The sequence below is a fragment of the Melampsora larici-populina genome (genome assembly GCF_000204055.1).
Source record: "Melampsora larici-populina 98AG31 unplaced genomic scaffold MELLAscaffold_15, whole genome shotgun sequence".
NCBI lineage: Eukaryota > Fungi > Basidiomycota > Pucciniomycetes > Pucciniales > Melampsoraceae > Melampsora > Melampsora laricis-populina.
The window spans coordinates 463,576-476,993 of record NW_006768779.1 but is presented as its reverse complement, the minus strand read 5'-3'; the positions used below and the strand labels follow the sequence as shown (position 1 = coordinate 476,993).

Sequence of the window (13,418 nt, the reverse complement as noted above, 5' to 3'; positions counted from 1 at the left end):
TCTTATTTACAAGCATTCTAGAACTTACAGAATGCTTGTAAAATGCGATTTTTCATCACATTTCAAGAATCCAGTCCAAGTCGATTCTTCTACATAGAAATCACGTTCTGTGATTTCTTTTGACCCTTTTCATTCAAACCTGTTTTCCAAAATCGGCCAAAATCGGACAAGTCCCCTTCTATCGCACGGGTCTTCTGAAATTTGTGACAAGTCCCACTATAACGTACAAATCACAAACTTCTTTCACCATCACCATCATCTGGATTCCACTCAACTCAACCAAAACTCAATGCCTCGATCTGAAGATAGCAGTGACGATGAAGTGGTCATCGAGCGAGCAAAAGAAAACAAATCGAAGTCAAAATCGAAATTGAAATCAAAACCAAAATCAAAACCGAAATCGAAATCAACATCAAAACCAGCCTCTCTTGGCAAGTCGATCAAAGTCAAAGACAAGAACAAAGATGAAGGTAGTAAGGATGAAGATGATAATAAGGAAGAAGAGGAGGGTGGTGGTGCTATATGGACTCAACAAGAAACTTTATATCTCATCGACGAGTTCAAACATCAAACCGACTTAGGAAAAGGGAATGATGGTGGCCTCAAGCACGAAGGCTGGACGCAGGTATTGACCAATTATAACGATAGATTCAAAGTCAAGGTACCTTTGTCCAGATTAAAAAATCGAATTCAGAAGGTATGGATCGTTCTTTACCTTTACCTTCATCTGTTCCTTTCCTTTTCTGGCTACCCTTCCTTTCCAAGTGGTGCAGCTCTGACAGGATTCAGGCTGCTCAAAACCACATCTGGGTCGATTTGGGGATTGACAGGATTCAAGCCCAAATCGACTTGTCTTTCTTATCATCCACTTACTCCTCTCTTTCTTCAAAATCGAGTTTGTGGTCTTTGTACTCACATTTCTCTTGCTTCATTGGTTTTATTTGATTCATTTTATACATAGTTAAAGAAGACTTATAAGGCTTTTGACAAGATCATTGGATCATCTGGTGCTCCTGGAACTGACACGGTCACTGGCGAGGTCAACGCTGATAAGGAATGGTGGTTTAACTGGATCGAAAAGGTCAGCAACTCAATTTCAATCAACCTTCACATATATACATAGTTGATTGAGGTGATGTCTGTATGATAGGAAGGGAACAACGATGCAAAACCAATCCGCAAAGGTGGTTTTCCAGCATATGAAGCCACATCACGAATCATGCCAGAGAAGAGCTTACGAGCCAATTGTAATGACGGTTTTGGAACTCAAAGCAAGAAGAAAAAAGTCGTCTCCCCGAAAAGCGATGATTCAGATGGGAATGAAGAAGGTATATTCTATTGCCTCATCTGAATACAATCTACATTACTCTGAACTAACTAATCTATTGTTTCAACTGTGTTATATCCCATCAGAAAAAGGTTCAAAAGGAGATCGATCTGAATCTCACAGCTCTGATCCAACAAAGGATTCCGACATTGAGGAAATACAACGTCATAAGCCACCTCCTTCAAAAAAGAAAAAGAGTGGTGTAAGATACCTTCCTTTTCTTTTCTTTTCTTTCTATTCTTTTTTTTCCTGTTCAATCGTTTAGATCGTTTGATTCTTTTTTATTTTTATCTTTTTTTTGTTTCATTCACCTTAACAAGAGAGCAAGAACTAGCAGGGTGTCTGCCAATGGTCTCACAGCCGCTGAATGTGCTCTCGACGACAGTGCTAGTGACGAGGACGAGACTCCAGAAAGACGATTCGTACGCAGCAAAAGGAGCCCAGTCAATTCAGGACCCTCGACTTCAACTGCCAAGCGTTCACGTACTACAGGACCAAAATTAGTAGCTGACTCAATAAATCAAGCGGCTGAGAGAGTTATGGGATTTGAGGAGAAGAATGAAAGTGATAAGCTTGCTATTGCCAGAATTAAATCAGACCAACACCCAATGCGACAAGAAGCAATGAGTATATTCAATAAGGAATGTGGCAAGGAATTAAAACCTCAACACATTATACAAGTAGTTAATGAATTAAAAAAAGATGATACTGCTTCCTTTTTCTTTCATATGCATAAAGCTTATAGGTGGGACTGGTTGAAGAGTGAAGCTGGCATATTAGAAGAGTACAAAGAGGTTCAAGAGGGGGGTGAAGGCGACTGATGATCTCATTGTATCTTCATCTCTTTCTTTTATTTCTTTTATTTAACCTATTTCATGTTTTGTATCTTAGCGCTCACGTGTTATATAACAAAACATATGTATTAACGCAATTGAACAGTTTTATTTTCATTTTAAATTTGATACAAAAGTAAGGAATACAATGATAAGAGCACAACAATAATGATCTACACTTGCCTACGCGCCACTGGTGCATCAACAAAATCTCTGAACATCCACTCGGCAAGGTGTTCCCTATGTTCAGAAGCCTGGGTTCGTTCATTAGGATTAGGCTCAACCCAGTCAGGTTTGCCATCACCTGCCATTCTCATCTCCAAACGCTCCTTCAACATGTATTCATAGTAAAACTCATCCTCGCCTGATTCAATCCGGATGATATTGTTTAGGACACAGCAAGCCATCACGATCCTCACTTGAGTCTTGTAGGGGTAAGATGGCATGACAGCTAGTATTGGAAATCTCATTTTTGAGACGCCAAAGATACGTTCAATTACAATTTGTAGTGCGGAATGTCGGTGATTGTAGAGTTCCTTGGCATTTTGTGGTGTTAAATTAGAATTCTTCCATTCTTTGAGGTGGTATCGTACAGATCGATATGGTGTCATAAATCCTGGTACATTGGCATATCCAGCGTCCGCAAGATAGAACCGATCTGAATCAAACAAACGGGTCAATATGCATCACCATTCCATTCTGAGAACAACTCACCAGTTGGAACAACAAATCTTCGTTCTTCCAATGCTCGGTGAAGGACACGTGCATCCGCATGGGACCCTTCTAAGCCAGCGTACACAAAGGTAAACATCATGTTAAAAGAACACCCTGCTAAGACATTTTGGGTGAGTAATCCCTTTCGGTTTCGATGGGCTGGATGTCGATTGGCAGGAACAATGCAAGGAATGTGGGTGCCATCAATAGCACCCACACATTTGTCGAAGTAAGGTGTGAAGCGAGGATTATTTCTAATTTCTCTAGGACATATCTCCCCTCCGGTAGGTTGAACGATGTAGATGGATTGAAGGGAGGCAATGGCGTAGCAGACGTTATTAAAGTATTTGCTGATGGTGTGACCGGACCGTTGAAAGCGCTCTCCAGCGACTCGATTAGAACCAGAGTTGCCAACAATATATAGAAAGATCATGACTTGTTCTTCAATTGATACACTCCTCTTGCGGTGGACAAAAAGCTTGCCTTCAAGAGCTTTCATCAAGCCCTTGAAGGCAAGCTTATCCATTCGACATAACTCTCGAAATCGAACGTCGCTGCCTTCGAGGATTTCCTGCGTATACTGATTTCCTCGAAGCTTGGATGTTCTACAGGGTTTTTTATGGGTGGTTATTGAAGCTAGGTAGTCTGTTCCGACTTTGATGATGACCTTGAGAATTTCTATTGCAGGTCGAAAGGATATCGATGAGGCATCAGAGTTAGAACTTGAAGAACTCGACATCATGGGCACTTGGAAGGGATGGTTTGGAGGATTAAAAGCTCAAAGGCTTTCTTCATTGCAATGCTCAAAACCGTTGTGAATTTAAAGAGTTCAAAACCGTTCTTAATGGTAATCAAATCAAACGCGTCCTGATCTGTTTTTTCACACTTTTTTGAAAAGCATCAAATTTCATTTTTTTTTACGAAAATCACTTTTCTACATGTAGAAAAGTGGACACCCAGAACGCAATTTCATGAAATCCGGCTTAAGTGAACGCGGCCTTAGTGTATGCAAAATCTAAAAACTAAAAAGATACAATCCCGACTCGCCATCTTCGGTACCCCTGGCCCCACTTCCCTCCCCGGTCCGTTTCCGTTATACACTCATTCTAGATGCCCACTATATATTATGTTCCTTTTGCCTCATGTCGACTTTTTCGATTTTTCATGCAAAAGTCATTTTTGATTTGCTTGCATGTATTCCACATGCCCACTATATGTATTCGCTTTCAAGTTATGTCAACTTTTACGACTTACATTTGTACATTTGAATTGAGCATTCCTGTTCAAATTTGTACATTTGAATCGAGCATTCCTGTTCAAAAAGACTCGATTGTTAGTATTCTTTTGACTCACAAGTTTCGTCATGTGCGTTGCTTTGTTTTCACCATCCGTCAGATTTTATGTTCTTTGTTCTCGAAACAAACGGTGTTATGCGTGATATTGCTTTTGCCTCATGTTGCCTTTAATGCATAAGTCTTTTGCTTGCATGTTTCAATGTCTTTTGAAAAGCTTCATCTTTGCTTTCTTTTACACTATTGAATAGGCCGTCCATGTTCAACAAAATTTGATTGTTAGTACTCTTTTGACTCACAACTATTGTCATGTGGTACATTTTATGTTCTTTGATGTTGAAACAAACGGATACCATGCTTTTACACATCTGATGTCTTGCTTTTTTCCTGCTTGCGTGTTGCGTGGTATACTGCTTTCTTAGCATATATGGTTGCTTTTGCGTCAACGAAAATTTATATAAGGCTGATCTAATTTTCCCTTTTCTTACCCTCCCCAATCATTTGCACACTTTCTTTGCTCAACTTTCTTTCCCCCTTCATATTTTTATGCAACTCAATCATCCCTTAAATTGCGTATTCAAACCCATATACTCCTTTTGCCGAGTCACATTACCCGTTGAACTTTGTTCATTTGACAATCTTATTTCCCAAGCCGCAACGTCCATTAGTCCAATTCCTAATTACATTGTTTTCCATTTACAAGTTCCTTGGTGTTTTTTCTTCCCTTCATTTGACTATGACTAAGTCGTATCCGACAGAGCGGATTGCATCTCCTTAAATTTTTGTTCATTCAATTATTTCTCATGTAAACTCGGTGATAATCCTTTTGATGGAGTTGAAACCACATCTCAAATCGAATTTTTGTTCATTTAATTATTTGTCATGTAAAGTTGGTTATAATCCTTTTGATGGAGTTGCAACCACATCTCAAATCGAGTTGTTTGCCTTGGCTAAAATTATTGTTCGGTGCACTTCCCGAAAATCAATCTATTTAGCATCTAATTACATCAGTATTGTTATCAACCTTGCATTTGAACACAAATTCTTTGTACCGTGGACTCAAAAACGGTGCGACCTCTTGCCCTGATCTTGCTGCACCCAACTTGTTATGTAATGAAATGAGCATGTCAAATTTGACCAAAATCAAAGCGGTGTGATTTGAATTGAATGGAAAACACCCAATTGTTACCCAGCGCGGACGTAGCAATTTTTGAGGACATATTTCATAGGGATATATATAACTCCGAGAAAGACAAACACATCTTTAGCAATGAAACTTCGCGTTTGTCAGTGATGCGAAGACCGATGGTGGGCAGTGTCTCCTGTGACTCACTTAACTAGCTATGACCGAAGGTATTGGAACCGCCAAGGTTGGTCAATGGCTGTATTCTGGAATTACTTCAGGCGACCTTTGACGAGTGCTTTTTAAATGCAAAGCATCCTACTCTGATGTTGACGCATCAATTACCATTTCCGGAGAGTACTCTATGACAAACATATTCAAGTTGTTGTACTTGATGGTCTCCTTGAATCCGACTTATATTACTTACCTCATCTCATCATTCACACCCACTTACCATAATCTACACTTTGACTATCAATTTTCATAAATTACATCACTTTATTTAGGCTTGGAATGCCCACAATTATTCGAGGTCCTATCTCATGGTCGGAATCAGCGTTGAAAGAGGCTTTGAAGGACAAACTTGAATCGAATATTGGACACTGCGATGCGGTTTGCGAAGATTGCAAAGCCCTTCACTGGCCAGCTGAGCGAACTAAAGCTTTACAAGGAACAAAGACACATAAATATGGGCCCTGCTGTCAAGGCAGAAAAGTAATGCTACCGGAACACTACTTTCCTCAGAAGCCAGTTACTGACGTGATTAAGTGGCTTCTAACCTCCGCTGATGCAGGTTAGTTGGACTTTGAAGTTTCCAAGACTGTAGATTCAGTACTGATTTGTGTTATACAAAGATGCCGCGGGTGCGCGACGCCGAATCAGAGACTACAACAATGCGCTAAGCTTTACATCCATGGAGGCAAAAGGACAAGACCGGGACGTCACGGGCCCCAAAGGGGTATTTACCTTTCGATTGAATGGGCGTTTACATCATCGGCTTGGTTCCGCATTACCTGTGAACAAAAACAACCCGTGTTTTGCTCAAATTTATACGGTTGGAGATGGAGGAACCCAAGAAGCACAAATGAGACAAAAACACCACAGAGTAAAATTGAATAATGAACTTTTACTCAAATTGCAAGCAGCCATTAATGATAGTAACGCCTATGCTAAATTGCTCAAAAACGCAAATGAAATTTTGTTGAACAACCCTGGTAGCAAGTTGGTGATTAAATGTGTTAAACCGGGGAAAAGGATAATTTGAAGCGTTACAATTTGCCGACCGTTGACGAGATAGGAATGGTAATTTGCAGCCCAGTTATTGCTGGGTGGAAAAACGGCCCATTTTGCGTTCAAAATCCCCTTCAAAACAAATCAAAAATCGGTGTGTAGACTCTCTGGCCGGGACGAAGTTAGTCAAACCTTGAAGACAACAAAACTTATAGTCTGGGATGAAGTATCAATGCAACATCGGAACTGCATTCAGTGTGTAGACAGAAGTCTTAAACATTTACTCAACAACTCAAAACCATTTGGCGGTATCTCCGTGATATTTTCCAGTGACTTCCGTCAAACGATCCCAATTGAAACCAGGGGTTACTTTAGATGGCCAATTAGACATTTCTCTAAAAGCAACTGATATCTGGAAGAAAATTGAAAAACTTGAATTGAAGAAGAATGTTAGGTTGTTAGGGTCTGGAGAATCTATAAGCATGGAGGCGGTGAGCTTTTCGAATTGGTTATTGAAATTAGGGTCCGGTGAATTGCAGACCCAGTCCGAGGAAATTGTGAGCATAGATCGAGTTAATGTAAACATTGTTTCTCCTGGGGTGGAAATCGACCTACACGTCGTAGACTGGTTATATGATGGGTTATCAACAATGGTCAGGCAATTGGATTGGGAGGAAACAGCAACATACTTTTCAGATCGAATGCTGATCACGCCTCTCAACAAAACAGTGCGAGTTGTCAATTGCATCATGAGTGACCGCATTGGCGGTGAGATCCTCACGTCAACCTCAGTCGATATCGTGGACAAACAATGTTTTGACCCTATTGGCCAAGAGTACCTGAATACTGTATCGTTGAATAATTTCCCCGAACACAAAATTAACTTGCGACAAGGATTACCGGTAATTTTACTCAGGAACTTGAACATGGGCGACAGGCTTTGTAACGGTATGAGACTGATAATCTTGGAAACTTCTGAACGAGTCTTGCAATGTCGAGTAATTTCTGGCCCAAAAAAAGGGCAAATTGTCTTCCTGCCCAAGATATGGTTGATACACGAACCAGATGAATCATTTTCAATAAAATTTACCAGACAGCAGTTCCCCATTGCTGAAGCGTTTTGTCTCACAATAAACAAGGCTCAAGGTCAATCTTTGAATAGAGTTGGTGTTTTGTTGCCCAGCCCTGTCTTTTCTCATGGCCAATTGTATGTAGCTTTGTCTTGGTGTCGTTCCTTGGACAATATGTGGGTTTCATTAGGGACAAATCTGAGAATGGACAAGACGCAGAACGTGGTTCTTAAGGCTGCTTTGTTGGCTTAAAAGTAAGTTTCATGGATTTCATTGAGAACATTGATCTGGATGTCGAGCTGACATTTGTGAATATTCTAGGAATTAACAATTCGAATTAAAGACCTTGAAGTGATCTTGAAAAACATGGAGAGATATTCTTTGGGTGGGTTTCATGGGGACTGAGATAATGGTGATCTAGCCCAAACCAAGACAAGTATCACCTGGTGCGAACTTTTATATAATGAGGTTGATGTTGAGTTGTATATGGAATGTCCAATATTGTAAAACAAAACTTGGTTTTCATCGTCTCATCTGTTTGCATAGATCGCTTCTCATTCAATTTTAATGCACGCGAGTTGAAATAAAAACAGTCTCTACTGAGATGAGTCTTTTTGAAACACCGTGCTCCAATACTCAAAGATGATGGCGTAGTTCTTGAAAGGGATCCAAGACCCGCGAATCATATCAATCTGTGACTCGTGGGTGAGTCATCGTCATCTGCTGCAACCTTTATGTAATGAGGTCCCTATTAGGTTGTATATAGAATGTGCGATACTATTATTTGAAACTTGTCTTTGTATTGGGCCATTTTTTGGGTCAAACGTCGCTTATCTCAAGTATAAAGCGCAACAATTGGAATGAAAACAAGCCTTGCCCGTATACGTCCTTCTGAAGAACCGCTCTCCATTGCCCAAAAAAGGAGTCTCAACTTTTAAGAAAGTTTAGATGCCGCGAATCGCATTATTCTATGATTTCTGTTGGAGTCAATTAATGAGGTGTATTGAGGGTGACTTATCATCGGAAAACAGGCCAAATATACATGAGACGGTGCAGAAATTGGAAATCATCGTCCAGAATCGTCAGCATTATGATTTATATAGGCTTAAAAATTACCTGACAGATCATACATTTCCTTTGTTTTAGGGTCGCGGTAACAAATCTCGGGGATTTTGTTCAGTTGGTAGAAAGGGCATCTTGCTTGCCTTACACTGCTCAAAACGTGAACCGTATATGGGTGAACGGAATGAAAGCTGAGGAATCCGCCGAGGTGCAGACATTCAATGTTTTCCAAACATAATGCATGTGGTTAATGCAGCAAGATAAGAACTGTTGTACAAATGTCAAAATAGGAGCGTTTGATTGTGACCTATGTTATTCCTATACAGCTGTATTCATTGCTTTTTATCAAACAGTGCAATGGCAGTGGTACATAGTTGTATAGTGTTTAGGTACATTGTCTCATTTGAGTTGCCTTGGCTTGACATAAAATAAATAGGGGACAAGAAGATCTCCAGTGAATAACATACCGTTGGCGTAGTATGTTTTATATGGAAGCCTCCTTGAAATGAACGGTCAGGGTAATAACCAGGTGGCCAGGTGCGGGCATGCCCGCCCGTTCTCTAGTCATCTAAAAAGAACCAGTTGCCAACTTGGAACCTCATATTGTCTAAAAGCTCTGGCCAGTTAGCATATCTTTGCATTTGGCTGGGGTCAGAAAAGATGTAACAGGCCAACTAGCTGGCTCTCAGACCCCCCAACCACTTGTTTTTGACTCGATGCTTCAACCCAAACACTTTCCCCCTGCACAAGAAAACATTTGCTAGAGAGGGACTTATATCTGTCAAATTTGGTGTGTGAGCTGAAAATTTTTGGTTGGAGAGTTCTGCAACTCATCATACAATCTCATTATTTCACCAATAGATAGAGGTTCTGCCAAGAAAACCACAAGGTCTAGCTTGGCCTGCATATACTTATTTAACTCAAAATGTATTGTTCCATATCATTGCAGAGGCTGGGTATGAGTGCCTGATCAACTTTGCTGCTGTCCAACTTTGCAAAGTTTCAGAGTGCTGGGGCTGGCAACGGGATTTCACAAATACGTTTTCTTCCAGTTTTTGAAGCTCTCCTGTTGGCAATGAAGAGTCTCAGACAGACAGGAGCACCACTATGTGCATGGTGTACGCTAAGAGGGAATTCAAGGGTTTTCTTGGGCCAAAAGGCTAGTTATGAGCAGTATGATGTGTTACAAAGTTTACTAAAGGTCTACAGCCAAATAATTCTGTCACATACATCAAATTATGTGGATAATTCATCTGTTCCTCTCTTGCTGATAATCACTTGCTCACTGACCAAGGAAGACTTGTTTGGTTCAGGTGTCAACCTAATTCTTGCCATTTGTGCCATTTGTGCCATTTGTCTTGAATCTCTCACTTACATGCTATGGTTTTGGGAAGAAATTGTTCTTGGTTTTGCTCAAGGGTTGTTTTGAACAAGTGAAACAGATTGATGATGATTTTGGTAAGTTTTCTCAGGGGTCTGCCTAGTGTATTTACCTGCCTACTCCCCGGACATGAACCCTACTGAGTGTGCTTTCCACAGCATGAAAGCACAATTGCACCGGGAAGAATTGAGGTTTGAACAAGAAGACAAGGGAGAATACCTCCTCCTCCTTGCTGCAAAGGTGATGACCCAGCCACTTTTACAGCCTCTCATTGCATACTGTGCTCATGCCACTGCTCTCTACTGGGAAGAATACAACAATCAAGTTGAGGAGTAATTCCTTTACATCTACTTTTCTTGGTCTTGGATCTTGCTCTGTTGTGATAGCTATGATGAGTAAAATTTCATTCTTTGTTTCAAAAATTAGATCTTTTGTTTCAAACTTTTGTCCTTGTTGATGGTTATGATTGGTGTCTCTATCAAATAATTATGATATAATATTTGCAAAAAAACCCATCATATTCTCAAGTGCCTTTGTGATGTTGTGAGAATATATTTTGTGAGATCATGAGAGAGAGAGACTTCAAAGTTTCTTGGCTCATATTGTCAACGGCCTTGGTGAGATCACAAGGTCCTTGTTTGTAAGAGTAGCATTCATAGCTATCTTCACTCTTTCTTTGGAGGCTTTGGTTTCCATCACGCTTGGCTGCAAGTTGGTGGTTTAATGGAGGTCAAACCACTAACTCACAGCCCAGGGCAATCAAAACCAAAGCCATGGGACTGGCAACCTTTATAGGTTAACTCACATTGGGGGCCAACTCCAATAGAAAGGGACACATTTGGATCTTTTGGGCAAACTCATTGTCATTTGTGGATAAAGACATGATGTGAAGTCATCAATAAATTTCATAGGTGCTCATTAAAAGCAGGCTCATTCTAGCTGCATTCATCAAGGCATAAACCACAGCATGGGGCTTTGATAGGGGTGGTGTTAAACAACCATAAGACACAGATAGAATAAAAGATCAATTGTTGTTCAACTATCACATTTTTGAAAGTAAAGAATGTCTGCGCAAGAATTGTTCATCATCTTCACGCTGTTGACAGCGTTTGGTGCATTCTGCAGCTTTGGCATCTTGAAGGACATAGAATGCGCGAGCTTGGGCTTGGAGTTCCATCACAGTGTCATAGATGATATCTGGTCCCCATGAGGCTATGGTCTTAGCACTTAAACCCTTGGTGGATAAGAACCAATGGAAGGATTTGATCCTGTGACTAGACAACTAAGATAAAAATGCAAAATGGAAGGGACGGAGGGTACAATTTTTTTTATTTGATTTCAAACTTGTTGAGAAAGGTTAAGAAGGAATTTGATAGCTGAAAACTGTTGATAATCAATATGAATGAACAAATGAGATAAACAACTTTGTAAAAGACACAAGAGAAAGAAATACAACATCAATCGTTTTTATGAAAAAGGTAAAGTTTCTGCTCCTGATTCCTGTAAGTCAAAACACATTCTAATGACCATTATCACAGATGCTGAGTTCACGATCGACTCAATTCATTGAACCATTGAGACTTTTGTCGTATCCCTTTTCATCAGGAAACAAAGAATAGTATCAAATCAGCACTGTTGAATACAATAGGGGGTTTCAAGTTGAGATTTTTTTTGTGTATCTTTCAAAAATTTGGGAAGTTTTTTGTAAAAAAAATTATGCATATTTTACAACAACAGGCAAGTTGTTGTAGCATAAAAATACGTAAAAAAAGTCAACTTGAAACCCCCTAATCAATCAAATCTCATGTTCAGATAAAAATCATATGTACCAAGATTTCTATGATAAGTTAGTTTGCTGAAGCAAGAAGATATATGTAACACAAAAACACAGATAAAGAAACCTTTATTAGGGGGTTTCAAGTTCAATTTTTTTTTGCGTAATTTTTTTAAATTCAGACAAGTTGTTTGTAAAAAAAATCTTTGTCAAACAACGTCTTTTTAATTTGGGATACCTAAAAAGGTGTCCTGCTGTAAAAAATTTACACATATTTTACAACCACAGGCAAGTTGATGTAGCATAAAAATACGCAAAAAAAACCCAACTTGAAACCCCCTATTAGGGGGGCTCAAGTCAAAATATTTTACTACTTTTATGGTAGAAAACTTTTCCCAATTGCATAAAATTTACACAAAATTTTATGCAATTGGGAAAAGTTATACGACATCCCAAATTTTTTTGAGCAGCAAATTTACGCAAATTTGCGTAAATCTGCTGCTCAGAAGGAGATCCGAAAGAAATTTTTACGGCCCTTTTTTACGAATTGGGAAAAGTTTTTACAGCACGGTACCGTAAAAAACTTTCCCCAATTTTTTAAGAAAAGGCCGAATTTTTTTTTGACTTGAGCCCCCATATTATTAATTGAACACAAAGAACATCTTTAAAGTTTCAAAGGAGCTTTCATCATTTTTTCCCTTTCATCCGTCTCTCAGAGTCTCGCATTTCTTTGTGGTACATTTGTGGGATCAGTTGGTCATAATGATTTATCGTTGATAAATTACACGGTAAACCACTCCATAGTGAATTTCATGCGGTAACTGATTTAGTTGTTACACACATGATTAATTTTTGCGGCAAAAATTACAAGTGGGTGCTCTAACCAGCAGCAAAGAATGGAAAAAAATCTTCAAAAAGAACAGAAAATGGAACCATCTGCTTATCATTCCATCTACCTCTTTATTAGGGGGTGTCAAGTTCAATTTTTTTACGGTAAAAACTGTAAAAAACTTTCCCGACGTAGCATAAATTTACGCAAAATTTACGAAAACGGGAAAGTTTTATCTATCCCGTTCTCGCATAAACGTAAACAGAGAAGTTTACAACATAGCTTTGAAGACTTAAATTTGACCTTTTCACTCTTGGAAAGAGGTGTGCTTGATAGTGGATGCAAGGACAACCTTGCATCCTCTTACCAGCAGTTGTCTCATTACCGTGTGGAAGATCGAGGCGAAAAAGTAAAAAAGCCTTGATCGTGGTTTACAAGCGATGATAAACACTCGGGAAAGTTTTTTTACAGTTAAAACATAAAAATTTTCCCGTCTCATAGTTTTTTTGTTGTAAAAATTCAAACTTGACACCCCTTATTGTTTTGATTATCATGATAAGTAAACCAATCACTGTGACTCCTGACCAGAAAATATCATAAAATATTTTGGTATATTTTATCGATGTCGTTGCATTGCTAGCGGTGACAGCGATCTTCGGTCGTCTCGATGTTGAAGTGGCTCGATCAGCCCCAGGTGACTCGCATGGTTGTGGTTACCGAAGCCGAGATGCGAGGTCTCCGCCACTCGTTTTGAGTTTTCAGTTTTGAGTTCTCAGTTTTCAG

General features: G+C 39.5%; 1 protein-coding gene across 1 annotated transcript; it reads left to right on the top strand.

The window, feature by feature from the left end:
• Positions 1-5,802: 5,802 nt before the first annotated feature.
• MELLADRAFT_62572 (uncharacterized protein) lies at positions 5,803-6,553 on the top strand (the record flags this gene model as incomplete). Its single annotated transcript, XM_007409353.1, has 2 exons — positions 5,803-6,082; positions 6,144-6,553. The coding sequence occupies 2 exons, from the start codon at positions 5,803-5,805 to the stop codon at positions 6,551-6,553; spliced, it is 690 nt and encodes a 229-aa protein (XP_007409415.1).
• Between the last annotated feature and the right edge of the window lie 6,865 nt (positions 6,554-13,418).